The 14,086-nt window shown below is 55.0% G+C and overlaps 1 protein-coding gene and 1 long non-coding RNA gene across 5 annotated transcripts in view; one reads left to right on the top strand and one right to left on the bottom strand.

The window, feature by feature from the left end:
* The window catches only part of LOC123617192 (uncharacterized), an 18,966-nt gene extending 13,096 nt beyond the window's left edge, over positions 1-5,870 (bottom strand). Inside the window, exon 1 of the long non-coding RNA XR_006725326.2 lies at positions 5,493-5,870. This is a non-coding gene — a long non-coding RNA (uncharacterized LOC123617192). The remainder of the gene's footprint in view (positions 1-5,492) is intronic.
* LHX6 (LIM homeobox 6) overlaps positions 3,865-14,086 on the top strand; it is a 24,267-nt gene continuing 14,045 nt past the window's right edge. Inside the window, exons 1-4 of one of the 4 annotated variants that reach the window (XM_074362170.1) lie at positions 3,865-4,227; positions 5,401-5,472; positions 5,865-6,047; positions 6,389-6,510. In XM_074362170.1, the coding sequence (XP_074218271.1) occupies positions 4,144-4,227; positions 5,401-5,472; positions 5,865-6,047; positions 6,389-6,510 (461 nt within the window). In that variant the 5' untranslated portion in view covers positions 3,865-4,143. Of the gene's footprint in view, positions 4,228-4,422; positions 4,593-5,400; positions 5,473-5,864; positions 6,048-6,388; positions 6,511-14,086 lie in introns of those variants that run through there. The other 3 variants (XM_074362169.1, XM_010956193.2, XM_074362171.1) reach the window with 3 other exon arrangements.

Here is a 14,086-nt window from a genome sequence, read left to right as displayed (position 1 = left end):
CCTGTTTTTTTTCCCATCACCCTCTTCCCATTTGTCACAACCTGTATGTTTAAATTTTGTATTTAGTATTTACTCTGAAATGCCTTTCATCTGATTTTCCCTCCTTGCTCACCAATTTAGCTGTCAGAGTAAATAAATGTGAAGTTGGGTCTCCAGCCTCCCCCAGCTCACATTACCTTCCTAGAATTACTCCCTGGCGGGGCCAAACTGCTGCTAGAGGCGCTCCCACAGAATTATCCAGTTACTAATGAAACCTCTTTTTAAACTCAAACCTTGGACTTCGACTCAGGTGGAGGAGGATGGCAAAACTCACCCCGGAGGGTGAGATGACCACTTCCCATTCAGTGGCCAGGAGAAGGACTGAGGTGAGAACTAGATGAGATGACATACATGCAGGGTGCACAGGACATGTACATATCAGATGCTGATGACATCGTATACATAGACTACTTACAACCTTGAACATGTAAGGTGCTTATACGGTGCCAGGAATGGAGGCAACACTTTTAAAGCAGTAGTATTTAATATATGGTTAATTGTCACCACAATCCTGAGAGGTGAGGACTGTTATCCCCTAGCTGCAAGTAAGGAAACTGAGGCTCAGAGATGCTAAGTGACCTGCCCACAGTCTCCGTTAGGAAGAGACCAAGTATCCTAAGAGACTGTGCTGAGTTTGCTAATCCTGACTTTGCTAAGGTCACTCCTATCCGGACTCTCCTGCTGGAGCCAGGAGTTTCTCTTCCAAAGTAATTTCACTCCTGTCCTCTTTGAAGTCAGGCAAGTCCTAGGTTGGAAGAATGGTTCTGCAGTTATTCAGAATAGTTGATTATTTGGTTAATTTACATCCTGCCTTCCTCCATAAAAAAAAAAAAATTGATGTGGCACCTATTAGAATAACAACTGAAAAATGCAGCCAGTCCATACTGCAGCAATGGCTAATATTTATTGGTTGCTTTCTGTGTTCTGGGCATGGTTTGAGCCCTTTTTCATTTGCTTAATTTTCACAAGCACAAGAAGTGGACTCTGCTATCATCCCCACTTTACAGATGAGGAAACTGAGACTAAAGAGTGGCTGAATAGCTTGTCCAGGGTCCTCCTTGTAATAAGGGACAAGGTCAAGATTAGCACCACTGCAATCTGGCTCCAGAGTCCTTGTGCTTCCCTACCAAATTTAATGCCTCTTATTCTGGTTTTGATTTTCTGAGCGCCATATCAGAATTCAGGAGCAGAATAGTAGGTAAGAGTTTGGGTTTTGGAGTCTGCGTGCTAGAGCTTGAAATGAGGCTTCTGTAAGCTTGTTTTCTCAACTACGAAGTAAGTATAATAATACAACCTCCATACAGGGTTGCTCCAAAGGGTAAAGAGCGTAACGCATGTAAAAGAGTGCTTGGCACAGAAATGCTCAATAAACAGTGATTGTATTATTACTATTATCACTCAAGGGGCATAAGCTTCACATTCCTTCTCAGGACTGCAACAGCTTATTTGTCCAGCCTCTGAATCTTGGCAGGCATCTCTATACCTAAAACACTTTATTCTCTCTCCTGAATCCACCCATCTTTCATCTGCCCTTTCATTTCAGCTCAAGTGTCCTCCACATCTCTTGCTTGCAAAGCCAGTACCAACCTCATGGCCTCTTCTTTCCTGGAGTCCTCCCGCACTCACACATCTGACATATGTGCAGCTTTGTATAATATTCAATGACCTCCCACTCCCCCCAGCTACCCAGAAGGGGAGGAAAGAAGGAGATAAGATCGCCCTATCATTCCCATTTTGTAGATGATGAAGCAAACTTAGCCCATAAATGGTGAGGCCAGGAGTCACACCCAGGTCTTTTGACAGAGAATATGGAAAAGGTGTGTGTGCATATGCATGTCTGAGTGTGTATGCATACAGTGGACGTGGTCATGTATGTAGCCTAGAAATCAAGAGCATGAACTCCAATGTCAAAGGAATCTGGTTTTGAGTTCCCGGCCCTGTTCATTATTAGCCACGTGGCACCGTTTTGGACATATTACATGATCTCTCTGAACCTCAGTTTCTTCATCAGTGAAATGAGTACAATAAGAGACACTACCTCCTTGGTTACTGTGAAAAGAAAAGCCATGATTGTAAAATGCCAAGCCTGCCATGAATCAAAATACTGAGGAGTAGCAGCTGGGTTTATTATGTCCAAAAAAGATACTTGAAGAGGAGAAGGTTGCTCATCTGTGGACTGTGGATGTTTTAGGGTGCACGTGTGTGTGTGCGCACATATTGTGTGCATATGTGCACGCACACACACACACGCAGCTTTCACATTGCAACTGTGCTCTTACTAGAAAAGATTTGGGTCCAAAGAGAAACTTTTCACTGTGAATGTCTGTGTCAGAGAGCAATAAATGGCTGAGATGCAGGAGGTGGGAGATGCCACTGGCCAGGACTGGAACCATTTCTGTGTACCTTGGTGTCTGTAAAGGAACAGATATTTGTATCTTTCAAGGATGCTGGTGTGAGACTTTAGTATTACACAGATGCCCTTGTCTGCCTGTGTCTGTTAGAATGTGCCTGTGTGTGTGCATGACTGAAGCTGTGACGATTCGGAATCATGTGTCTGCAGAGGTATGTGTGCTGTTTCTGACTATGAATGGTTGTTTCGCCATCTGTAGGGATATGTGTGTATATCTGTGGGTAGGGATATGTGTGTATATCTGTGGGTGTCTCAGTAGAGGACATGAGGTTTTACGTGGGTTGGAGCTCCATGGGAGTCTGTGCTCTTAACAATGGGCATGTGTACAAGTGTAAGAACCGCTGTGCAGGGTGTTTTCATTTGTAAATGAGGGCAACTAGGGAGGTAATGGTATGTCTGACTGCATCAAGGTGGGATGTGTGGTGTCTGTAGGGCCGGATGGAAGTCTAAGTGTGCATATTTGGTTTCAGAAGATGATGGATATCTAAGCTCAGTTTGTGTGTGGAGAAGGGAACCCAGGCTGTGAGTGTCCACATGTGTGTGTGTATGTTGCGTGTTAGAGTGTGCAAGGCTCTGTCTTTGAGTTTGAGGCTTTTGTGTCTGAGTGTTTGGGAGCTGTCTCCTACCTAGATGCCTGGGCCTCTCTGCCTCCTCTACCTCTCTCACTGTCAGTAGAACCCTAGAGAAGGTGAGGTAGGCATTGACTGGATAGCTCAGCAAACTCTGAAAAGAAGGGGGAGGTCTCAGGAAATCCCTCCCTGGAGAGTTCAGGGGAAGCCCCCTACCCCATCCTACCTCCACTCCAGCCCTCTCCCTCCCCTACCCAGCCCAGTGCATTTAGGATGGGATTTAGCCCAAGCCCTTGGGAACTGGTATGCCCTTTGGTTGTTATGGAGCAGAGGCAGCTGCGCAGGTGTGTAAGAGTGTGTGTGGATGCCTCGTGCTCCTGTAAATGATGTGAACAGGTAATCATTTGCATCAGGATGTACACAAACGTACCAGGCACGGGATTGCATCAACAGAATATAATGTGTGACTTTATACGAAACCCATCTCAGCCCAAGTTGTGACCTTGGGTCCCTCTTGTACCTGTAAGTGGGGCTGTGCCTGAGGGCTGTGGGTGTCCCTTGAGGGAGGGGCGGTAGTGAGAGCCGTGTGCATGTGTGCCTGCTGGTGCCTTTGTATGTCAGCGTGTCTCTGAGTCTCTCCGTCAGCAGCTCGGAGTTTCTGTGTGTCTATATGTCTGTGTGTGTGTCTCTGGGTCGCTGCCTCGCTGTGTGTGTCTCGCTCTCCCTTGGCGGGGAGGGGATTGGTCACGCATGACTCATCTTGAACCGAGCGGGGCTCCAGAGGCAGGGCGGCCGCCGCCGCAGCTGGAGGGGGAGGAGGACGAGGAGGAGGGAGAGGAGGAGGAGGAGGACTACGAGGAGCGAGAGGAGGAGGAGGAGAAGGAGGGGGCGGGGGCCTCTCCAAGTTTGTCGGGACCTTCTTCCGAGGCAGCGGCGGCAGCAGCCAGGGAGGCCAGGGCGGCGCGCGGGCCGGGGGCGGGGGCTGGGGCCGGGCCCGGGGCGGCGGGTCCGGCGCCTCCGCTCTCCTCCAGCTCCTGCTTCAGCCTTTGCACCCATTGCGGCCGTGGCCGTCCTCGGCGCGGCTCTCCGCGCCGAGCGCCGGCTGAGCCCGCTGCTTCCCGGCCCATGTACTGGAAGCATGAGAACGCCGCCCCGGCGCTGCCCGAGGGCTGCCGGCTGCCGGCCGAGGGCGGCCCCGCCACCGACCAGGTGAGCGAGCGAGCGAGCGTGTGAGCCGTCTGGGCCGGGGTCGGGCAGGGGCCGAGACCCGGCCGGGCCGGGCCGGGCCGGGCCGGGCCGGGTGGCGGGCAGTCGTAAGGAGGAGGGGTGCGGGGGTGCGCCTGGGAGTGTGTATATGTGAATGTGTGAGCGCGCGCGAGCACGAGGCGGGGGGGTCGCGGAAAGTGGGAACACATTATGCAAATGTTGGAGGAATTTCTCAAAAAGCGATTTAGCAAAGACACAGGCGAATCAAGAGGAGGCGAGGCGGGTATTGTCCGTCTGAATAGGCGCTGATAGCGCCGATGCGCCGGGGGTTGTGCGGACGCAACGCTGAGAATCGCGGCACGGAGCCGGTCCCTGGCGCTCCGAGGGGCTGGAGGGTGCTTTTTCCTCCTCTTGGACGTCTGCGTTTTCTCTTTTTGGTCCCATTTCGACCCCAATCTAGCCCCCGTTTTGCTCTGGGTTTCCCTCCGACTGGCCCTCGAAAGGCGCCTGAATCTTCGGCAGTATCCCCGCATCTATTTCGCCGCGCGCGCGGGGCGGACGCGGTCGAGCTGATGCTCCCAGCGCTTCGGGTTTTATTTTCCTCAAACGCCACCCCCCATCTCTTTTTTATTTTCTTTCTTTTTCTCTTTTCTCCTTTTTGCATTTTGTGTCGAGAGGAGGAGAAGGGAGCGAGGAAGGGGGGAGGGTGGAAGAAGAAAAAATTCGATTTTTAATTACTACCATTAAAAAATCAAATTTGCAATTCTTTGGGCGGCCTGATGGATCTCACTGATTGACAGTTGGAATTGACACTCTGGCTACCTCTTATCTTGGGCATTCACGACAATTTCTAATTGCAGGTAGTTTGTGTGTGTGCGCGTGTTTTTTTTTCCCCCTCAGAGGCTTGGATTGCAAGGGAACTAAGCGATTACTTCAAGAGCCACGGGTTAAGTGCAGGGAGAGGGGGAGAGAGAGGGAAAAAATCCAATCCAAATTCAAATTGCTTCATTAGAGAGACACCGCTTTTGTGGGGAAGGGCTTTAAATGCCCACTACAAAGTTAGGACTCATTGTTCCGCGCGGGTTTATATAACAGGCGCGGGGAGGCGCTGGGCTCAGGCTGCGCGGAGCCAGTTCTGCAGCAGCCGCCGCCTGCGTTCCCTCCCCCCTCCCCCAGGTGATGGCCCAGCCAGGGTCCGGCTGCAAAGCGACCACCCGCTGCCTTGAAGGGACCGCGCCACCCGCCATGGTGAGTTCGTTCGGCCCTACCTTCGGTCCCTGGTCCCCCGGCGGCCGGGCCCTGAGGAAATGACCCAGCTTTCCGGCCCCGAACGGCTGCTTGTGTGCTAGGGGACTCCCGGAGGGCGCCGCCCCTCTCCGAGCCTCGGTTTTCTGGCCAGGAATGTGAGCTTTGACCGCTTTTGGCATCTAGGACGCGCGTGCTAAAAGTTGGAGCCGTCCTTTCCTCTCCAGTAGGCTCTTCCTTTCCTGTCCTGTAGCCCGTGGCTTGTCGTCTCGGGGGGATTTCGTTGTCAGTTGGTTCGCTTGGGCCGCAGATTTGTCTCCGAGGCAGCAGCAACTCTGGGCACCCGGCTCAGCCCTCAGCTCAGCGCTCGGCTCTTCCTCTCTCCGCTACTGCAGGCTCAGTCGGATGCTGAGGCTTTGGCAGGCGCTTTGGACAAGGACGAGGGTCGGGCCTCTCCCTGTACGCCCAGCACGCCATCTGTCTGCTCACCACCCTCTGCCGCCTCCTCCGTGCCGTCCGCCGGCAAGAACATCTGCTCCAGCTGCGGCCTCGAGATCCTGGACCGATATCTGCTTAAGGTGAGACAGGGGCAGGATGTTGGGAGGGTGTGGGTTGTAACCCAGAGGACTACAGGGAAGCAGCGCTGAATTTCGAATCCTGGCTTAGCCGCTGCCTGACTTCGCAGCTTTGGGCAAATCTTAGGGTCTCTCTGAGCCCCCGGGTTCCAGTCTGAAAAATGGCCTGAGTGCAGAGTTTACTTCTACCTCCCGGAGCTTCAGCGTTACAGAAGGAAAGTAGGGAAGTCCCATGCACCTTCAGAGCCCCAGCGTCTCTGTCTGCAAATGGGGTAGGGGAGGCTGGGGCCGGGTGTGAGAAGAGGCCGGCGCTGAGACGCCCCCCACCTCCACACCCTCCCCAGGTCAACAACCTCATCTGGCACGTGCGGTGCCTCGAGTGCTCCGTGTGTCGCACGTCGCTGAGGCAGCAAAACAGCTGCTACATCAAGAACAAGGAAATCTTCTGCAAGATGGACTACTTCAGGTAGGCTGCAGCCGCTGGGCCAGCAATGTCGCCGCAGGCAGGCCCCCGGCACGCGCGAAGACCGCCTGTGTGGCGCGTGTCTCTGACTCCCAAGCCCGCGCGTCCCGAGTGCACTCCTGGCGGCCGCGCGGGCCCAACTCTCCGGCCCTCAGCGTCAGGAAGCTGCAGCCCCGGTGCCAGTGCCCGAACAGGTTCGGACAGGTGACCCGCCTCCGGTTGCTGTGGCCCACTCTGTCTTGGTCGCGTCTCTGGCTCCGTCTCGGGTCCTGCCCGAGTCTTAGGCTCCAGTTCCGACTTCCAGTGCGTCGGTCCAGCTCTGATGTCCCCAGCTCTGGCCCCGACCCGCTCGTATCCCAGCCACAATCTGGCTGCAACTCTGGTGCGCTCCGGTTGTGGGTTCCAACCCTACTGCTACTCCAGCCATGCCTGCGTCTCTCCTGGGCAGGACCCTGAGCTGGGCTCCAGAATCTTTCCCTCACTCTGACCCCGGCCCGGTTCGAGGCTGCATTCGAGTCTGCTCTGGCCCCAAGTACTCTCCTCGCGTTAGACTCGGATCCAAACCCATTTTCAAGCGCCTCGATCTAATCCCGGACCTCAGTCTCCGGCTGCGCCTCAACTTCTACCCCCGCGTCGCTCGAGTGTAGTAATTTCCAGCCTGGGGTCCCGTCTGGGTCCCAGGCGCCTGTTCCAGCTCCGTCATCCTTTCGGACCCGGCTTCAGCCTCTCCCGGGTCTAGGCGCTGACTTTGGGCCACCAGGACAGGAAGGCGGAGTTGGGCGCCTCAGCCAGGGTCCCGAGTAGGGTCACCCTGGGCTGAGCTCTCCGCGCCGCAGTGCCGCGTCCCGGCCCCTCTAGACCGCAGTCGGGCTCACCCTCCCGCCGCATCTCTGAACCACTTGCACGAGCCTCTCTTCTCACCACGCGGCTCAAGCCTGACCTGGTCATGGGGTCGAGGTCACTGCGAGGTCAGAGGAGTAGCGGCAGCCTGCCTGCTCCCGGTGGGGAAGCATGAAGCAGGCCTGAAGCCGGGCCATCCGGCCTATGGAGCTGGAAGAGAGTGGAGTGGGATTGGTTCCTGGGAGGGACGCCTGTTCCCAAGGGCTTTCTCAGGAAGTGGAGAAAGCTACTCCCCTATAACCACCACCGCTCAGTCCGCAGACATCCTTCCGGTCCTGGCCTCAGGAGAGGCCATGGCTTCAGTCTTCCTGGGAAGACCCCAGCCCCAGAACGATCCCCTGATCCCCTGAGTCAGGGAATGTGGTGGAAGGCAATGTCGCCCCCCAACCCCTGGCATTGAGTATCTAGGAGCTTGGAAAGAGAAGACCTTGACTCCCAGGGGAGTTTGCAGCATTGGGGGCTGAGGTGCTCTGAAGAAACCTTAGGAAGCCTGGTACAAGAACTGGACTCTTCTTTGGTACATGGGTGTAAAAGGATGTGCGCTGGGGTGTGCATGGGGAGGGGCGGTTCTGCCAGGTGGCCTAGGACTTTGTGTGCAAGGAGGGTATTGTGTCTGTCTTGTCCCGATCTGTGTGGTGGGGCTGGGGGGGGGGGTTGGGTGTGTCACTGAGCAGGGTGAGGGGCATTTGGACAGCATGAGCGTTCCTTTACAAAAAGCATGTTCATGTTCATGTGTGAGTGTCAGGAATGCATGTCTGTGTGAATGTTGGGACCTTGTGTGTCAGAGCAAGATTACATCTGGACTGTGATCCAGAGGTGAGAGGGTGAGGATTCTGAAATCCTGTCCTTCCGCACCCCACCACACACTCCTCCTCTGAAGGGGCATTTCTGCTTATGGTCTTAATTCAGGCACTGAGAGCTCAGAGGTTTGACGTGAATGTGGATTTGTGGATGTGGGCTGTGGTGTGTGTGGTGGAGGGCAGGATTATCATTGTGTGATGTGAAACCAGAGTGTCACATCTCTCCTCTGCTGTCTCATCTGACTCTTAGCTGGCCAAGGCAGGAAATGGAGCTTAGAGTCTCTATCTAGCCAGCTCCCTGCTCTAGGTCTGACTTCAGTTGGTTAAAACAACAACAACAACAACAACAACAACAAAAACAAGCCAGCTGCTTTTCAGGGCCCCTTGGATTCATCAGCTAGCCAGGGACAGGTCTCCAGCCTGGGAAACGCAGCAGGCCTCTTCCTGTAGAGGAAGGCAGGCCCGGACCCCTCTCCTGGCCCTCCTGGTGATGACGGACCTGACAGCCCTGTGAGTCACTTGCCCACATGTCCTCGCTGTGTCTCATGCCCAGTCTGGACAGGCCTCCTTGGCTGATGTGCTTTATTAGATCTTCAAGGATTAGTCAAACTCAGATCCTGACCCCACTGTTCAGCGCCTCCACTGAATGCGGAGTCCCTCTTCCCACTGGTGCAGCTGTTGCGGAGAGACACAGAGACAGGGCTCATCTGGCCAGCGCTGAATCACTGTGTGACCTTGGGCAAATCACTGCATCTCTCTGCCCTCCATGTCCTACAATCAGGGTTCTCTCTATGAGCTGTCAAGGAGACCAGTGAAAGGAAGAAGGGTCAGTAGAAGCTCCCTAACTGGTAGGTGTTATGGGTGTCACCATTGTCACCATTGGCCGGGTGGATTCCAGGCACGATCCTCTGTTGCTATTTCCTCAGGCAGTTTGGGGATGAGGGGTGGGCTGGGCTGCTTCTGGGCTGCAGGTTCTGAGCATGAATCCTTTTCCAGTGACAAGAACCCCAAAAGCAAAACTAAAACAGATTTTTGGTTAAGAAAATGGAGGGAATAAAAGCTGGCATTCCCTGGGATGAAGGAAGTCTTGTGGCTCTTCTGATCATTTCTCCCCCAGCCAGGTCTCCCTGAGGGCATAACTCATCCCTGGAAGCCCCACCTGTAACAAAAATAATAAAACCCACAAAAAGGAGAGAAAAAAGCAGGCAGAGCTCCAGGCAGGGACTATTGTCTGCTCTGAGTGGCACCCCAGGCTCTGGGTGGCTGCTGTAAGGGAGCTCTTCCTGGAGAGAGCTGAAAGAGAGCTCTTCCTGGTGGTGGTGGAGTCGTGGAAGGCAGAGCCCCTCTCTAGAGCTGGAGCTCATGTGCTGAGATTCTCTAGCCCTCTGTTTCCTGAAGCCCAAGGTCAAGGGTCTGATGGGAAATGGACTGGAGTACTCACCCCAAGGAGAGGCCAAGATCTCTGAACAGGATGCAGAGAGGGATGAAGTGGCCAAGATCCCTGGAGGGGGCGCTGGTGGCTTCTGAGGTCCTCTGCCTTTCAGTCTTATCCCCCAGGGAAGGGTTTGTTCTTGGTTCTACTCCCCATCTTGCCCCTCCGTCATGACATCGGCCTGTAGATCCCCCTTCAGTCTCTTTTGGCAAAACTGGAAGTTGGGGGCTCAGGAATCTAGAAGTTAGGAAGGCACTCCAAGCTCACTGGGGCAGGAGGCTGCAGATCCTGGGAGAGTCTGGAGGACCAGGGCTGCTCTTGGCTTTGCATTGTTGGAAGGGGTTGGTTTTCTACTGGCTGTATGCCCTCAATGAGGTTGCTGGGCCTCTCTGCCTCAGTTTCTCCAACACTATCCAAACAGGGACCTCACCAACCTTTGTGGATTCAATCAGATTGCCACCTCCCCTCACTCTCTGAGATCTGGCAGAAAAAAAAATTACCACTAGGAAAATATGTACTGCTTTTAATTTTTTCACTTTTTTGTTGTTGTTATTAAGACCATTTTTCTATTTTCTTCCAAGAAGTGGAGGGAAAAAAGTTCTGGGGAAAAATAGCATTCCTTTCTGTGGCATTCACATCTCCACTGTCCTCGGCAATCAAAACCCGAGACAGCTTCCTCCTGCCCACTGACCCTGTGGCTGCTGCCCCCCAAAGGCAGGCAGAGACTGATCTGCAGTGCCCTTCTGGCTCCCCCAGCCTCCTAAAGCATCGTGCCTATTGTATAGCTGGGGAGAAGATGTCCCGAGAGAGAAGAAAGTGCCACGCCCAGGGTCACAAGAGATTGTGGAAGAGGGACTGGATAGGGGTTCAGACACTGTCAAGAGCTCTTCTCTAACCCCAGAACCATTGCTTTATTTCATTGAATCCTCCGATCCACCTTGTGAGTATCATACTGTCATAATCTTTACATCATAGGAGGAGAAACTGAAGCCCTGAGTGTCGAGGTCATGCAGCTAATAAGCGGCAGAACTTGGATGAGCTCTATGGCTGCCTGACTCACCATCCCTGTGTCTAAATATTCAGTATTCTTCTTCTCTAGATGTGTCAGCAGCCTCCTGTGCAAGGTGGGGCCCATGGACTGGCAAAGACCCCCCTCTGACGGCCCTTAGAGTCCTTGCCCAGTCTGGTCTGCTTCCTACAGTGAGCACCCACTGTGCTCTGACATGGGACTCTCTCTAGGTGGGCCCTGGGAGTACTTGGGCAGGAGTGACCGCCTCAGAGATCCAGTGACTGGAGCAACTTTGCCAGGATCGGGTCACCAGGATCCCTGGCCCTCTTGTCTCTGAACCATGAGAGTGGCGAGTGAAGGGTTAACTACCTCTCCTTGCGTTAATGGGGGTGGGGTTCAGAGTGTGCCCTGGGCTGGGCCTGGAAGGGAGGGGGAGCTGCCTACTGAAGTTCCAGTCCCCAGCTGGGCCGGTGTGACTTAGGGCAAGCCCGCAGCCTTCTCTCTCTACTTCCACCTTGAGCCCAAGTTCGGACGGCGGACTCCAGCGGGAGGACCCCACCCCCTCCCCCAGAACGAGGGTCCCAGGGGAGGCTCTGAGCTGGGAAGCGGCCCCCCACCGCGGCAGAGAGCGGCCCAGCGGCCGCCAGCTGTTGGGGGACAGATGTTGGGGGAGCGAAGAGTTCGGGGGAGGGGCCTCAGGCTGGGACCTCCGAGGAGCGGGGTGTTTTAACCTCTTAATTGCTGGTTCTGTTGTTTCTGGCTTCTTCTAAGGGTTTGCGCCGAAGGGAAGGAGCTGAAGGAATAGAAAGGGCTCCACCTCTGATCTCTCCCTTGTTTGCTTCATAGAATCTGTCTAAGGCCATCAAGTGAGAGTCCTGAACGCAAAACAAGTGAACATCGGTTTGAGTTTCAGCGCGTTTGCTCACTGGCTTCTTAACTAACATTGGCCTTCCCACTCTTGAGCTTCGGCTTCCTCATGCTGAGAAGGGGTCGCTTAGTAATGGGGCAGTGGTCGTAGTGAAACTCCGGTGGGTTCCTTCGTTGAGGCTCATTCATCCAATAAATAATTACCGAGTTCCTACTCGGTATCCGGGAGAGGTAGGCCGGGAGAAGGAGCCTGACTTGGTCAGTGGCTCACAGCTCCCTCCGCACAGCCACGAATACCCAGATATCTCCGTTCCCTGCTCCGGTGAGAGAGGGCGCAGAGGTGCCCATTGCCGACTCTACTCCCTTTAGCAGACGCCTGGATGAGCAGCCTCGGTCCACACCTCTCCATCCCTAAAGCACCTCTGTGTTCTGCGCCTTGGCCTTGCGGCGCGCGCGGGGATCCAGGGAGGGGCGCGCATAAGGCTGGGGGTTGGGGTGCGGTGGCCGCGCCCCCTAATCCCTTTGGCGCTCCCTTCGCAGCTCCCGAACACCCCTTTCTTGAAGTTTCGTTGTCTCCGCCGCCGATTTCGCTGCTTCCGGAATCCGGCGGCTCGGGCCTCGCAGCCCGCCTGGGAAGGAGTCTGTCGGTTTGTCACAGCCTCGATCCGTAAGCTTCCTCGTGCCCCTTGTTCGTGCCACTGAGCCTTTCCCCGGGTGGGGGACACGCTTCAGAAGCGGCCCGAAATGCATCCAAAACTGCATCATGATCCCCATCCCCATCCAAGGACCCAACGTGAGGACGATTTCGTTTGACTGGGCGGAGACACAGCGACAGTGGGGAGATCCGATAGCTGGGGACAGCCTCTGGCATTGGGGCGACACGCGGAGGGTGAGAAAGTTGCTCAGAGGTCTCTAGCAGCTCCTGTCTCAGAGCAAGGGGATGAGGGCACTGTAAGCGGCCATGGTAGACGCTGAACGCGCCCGGGTGTCGCGGACTCTTGGAGTGGAAAGATCAGGGATGCGCGGGGAGTCTTGGATGCATTCTGGCGGAGAACGAGGGATCCGTAAAGCCTAGCGCGAGGATCCGGGAGCTTACACTCGTGCAGCGCCCTGACGCCGGAGCACGAAGACCGCAGGCTGGAGCCCTGTCCACTCTAGCCTGCCTCTTAAGTCCGGGCCCTTCTGCTTCCCGGCTCTTTCGGCTCCCTGGGAATGCACTCCCCACCTACTGGAGCTGGCGGGGCCCCAGGCCCAGCGAGCCGGAGTTTCCAGGACCCAAGGCCCGGAGAAGGGATGCGAGTCTGTCAGCCAATACCCCTTTCCTGATCATACCCTCGGGATTCAACTCTACACATCTCCCGTCCGGCTGCTTCCAAAGGTTCTAGTGTTTTTTTTTGCATCTCGGAAGGCACCTCAACCCCTGCCGCACACACTCTGTGTGGTCTTGGGCAAGTCACTCATCCACTCTGAACTTCTGATTCCACGTGCGGAAATTGGGTGCCAGAGTCCCCACTTAACATGGTTGTGGAGAGGGTATGTGCCCCAGGACCCAGACGCACAGCAAGGGCTCTGCACCCAGCTTGCCCTTCCTCCTTTCAGAGGCCAGGAAGTGCTCCCATCTGGAGCCGGGAACCCGGGACCGTCCACTCGGCAGGAAGGGGCTGGGGTGGGCAAGGCGATTTCCTCTCCTTTTTTATTAAGGAATTGGGAACCGAGACCACTGGCTAGGTTGGGGAAGCTAAATTTCCAGGGTCAGGAGACACTTGTGTTTTGGGGGAGATTAATTCGTCACAGGCGCGCAGCGCGGCCTGAGCTAACCGTGCCCCCACCGCCATTCCCCTTGCGCTCCTTGTCCGAGAGACAGCTGAGTTGGGGGTACGTCTGAGAGCAGGGACTGGCCGAGGCCTCCGCGCTCTAGCACTGAGTTCAACCTTAGACCGAGACTGTTTATTCAACCGGCAGTGGCTTGCATTTTCCAACGCAGGCAAGGCTGTAACCAGAGCGCATTTTCTGGGCTGGTTCCTCCACACATTCAAAAGCATTTAAGAGTGCACCTTCGGGTGGAAGTGTGCCTCTGGGGACACAAAGGCAAATTTTCCTGATCCTTTCCCAGGAATGCCAAGGGTGGAAGGGAGAGCCAAGAAACCTGACATTTACAAGTCGGTGTGACCAGTGCTGAGAAGGTGGTGCTGGGAGCCACGGGGTTGGGGGAGGTGGTGGGGGCAGCAGACTATGCAAAGGCCTGGGGTGGGAAAGTGCTTCAGAGGGGACTGATCTTCCATTGTGGCTGACCAGGACTGCGCCTGCGTGTGGGGTGAGGGATCCCGAAGGTTAGGGAGGAGATGAGCCAGAGATGATATGGTCTTTGGGGCTTCATAAACTCCAAGGATTTTGGACCAGATCCTAAGGGCTGAGTGGAGCTACCAGAGGACTTTAAGCAGGGCAGGAAACAGGATAAAGTGTGCATGCTGGAAACCTCACTGTAGCCCCTGTGTGGAGATTGTTTTGCAGGGGTGACAGGCTTGGAGCTTGGCCTTGGAGGGGCACATGATGGGAGCCTGGTTGAGGAGG

Source organism: Camelus bactrianus, chromosome 4 (genome assembly GCF_048773025.1).
Source record: "Camelus bactrianus isolate YW-2024 breed Bactrian camel chromosome 4, ASM4877302v1, whole genome shotgun sequence".
NCBI lineage: Eukaryota > Metazoa > Chordata > Mammalia > Artiodactyla > Camelidae > Camelus > Camelus bactrianus.
The sequence above is the reverse complement of the archived record's forward strand: the minus strand, read 5'-3'. Positions and strand labels throughout refer to the sequence as shown.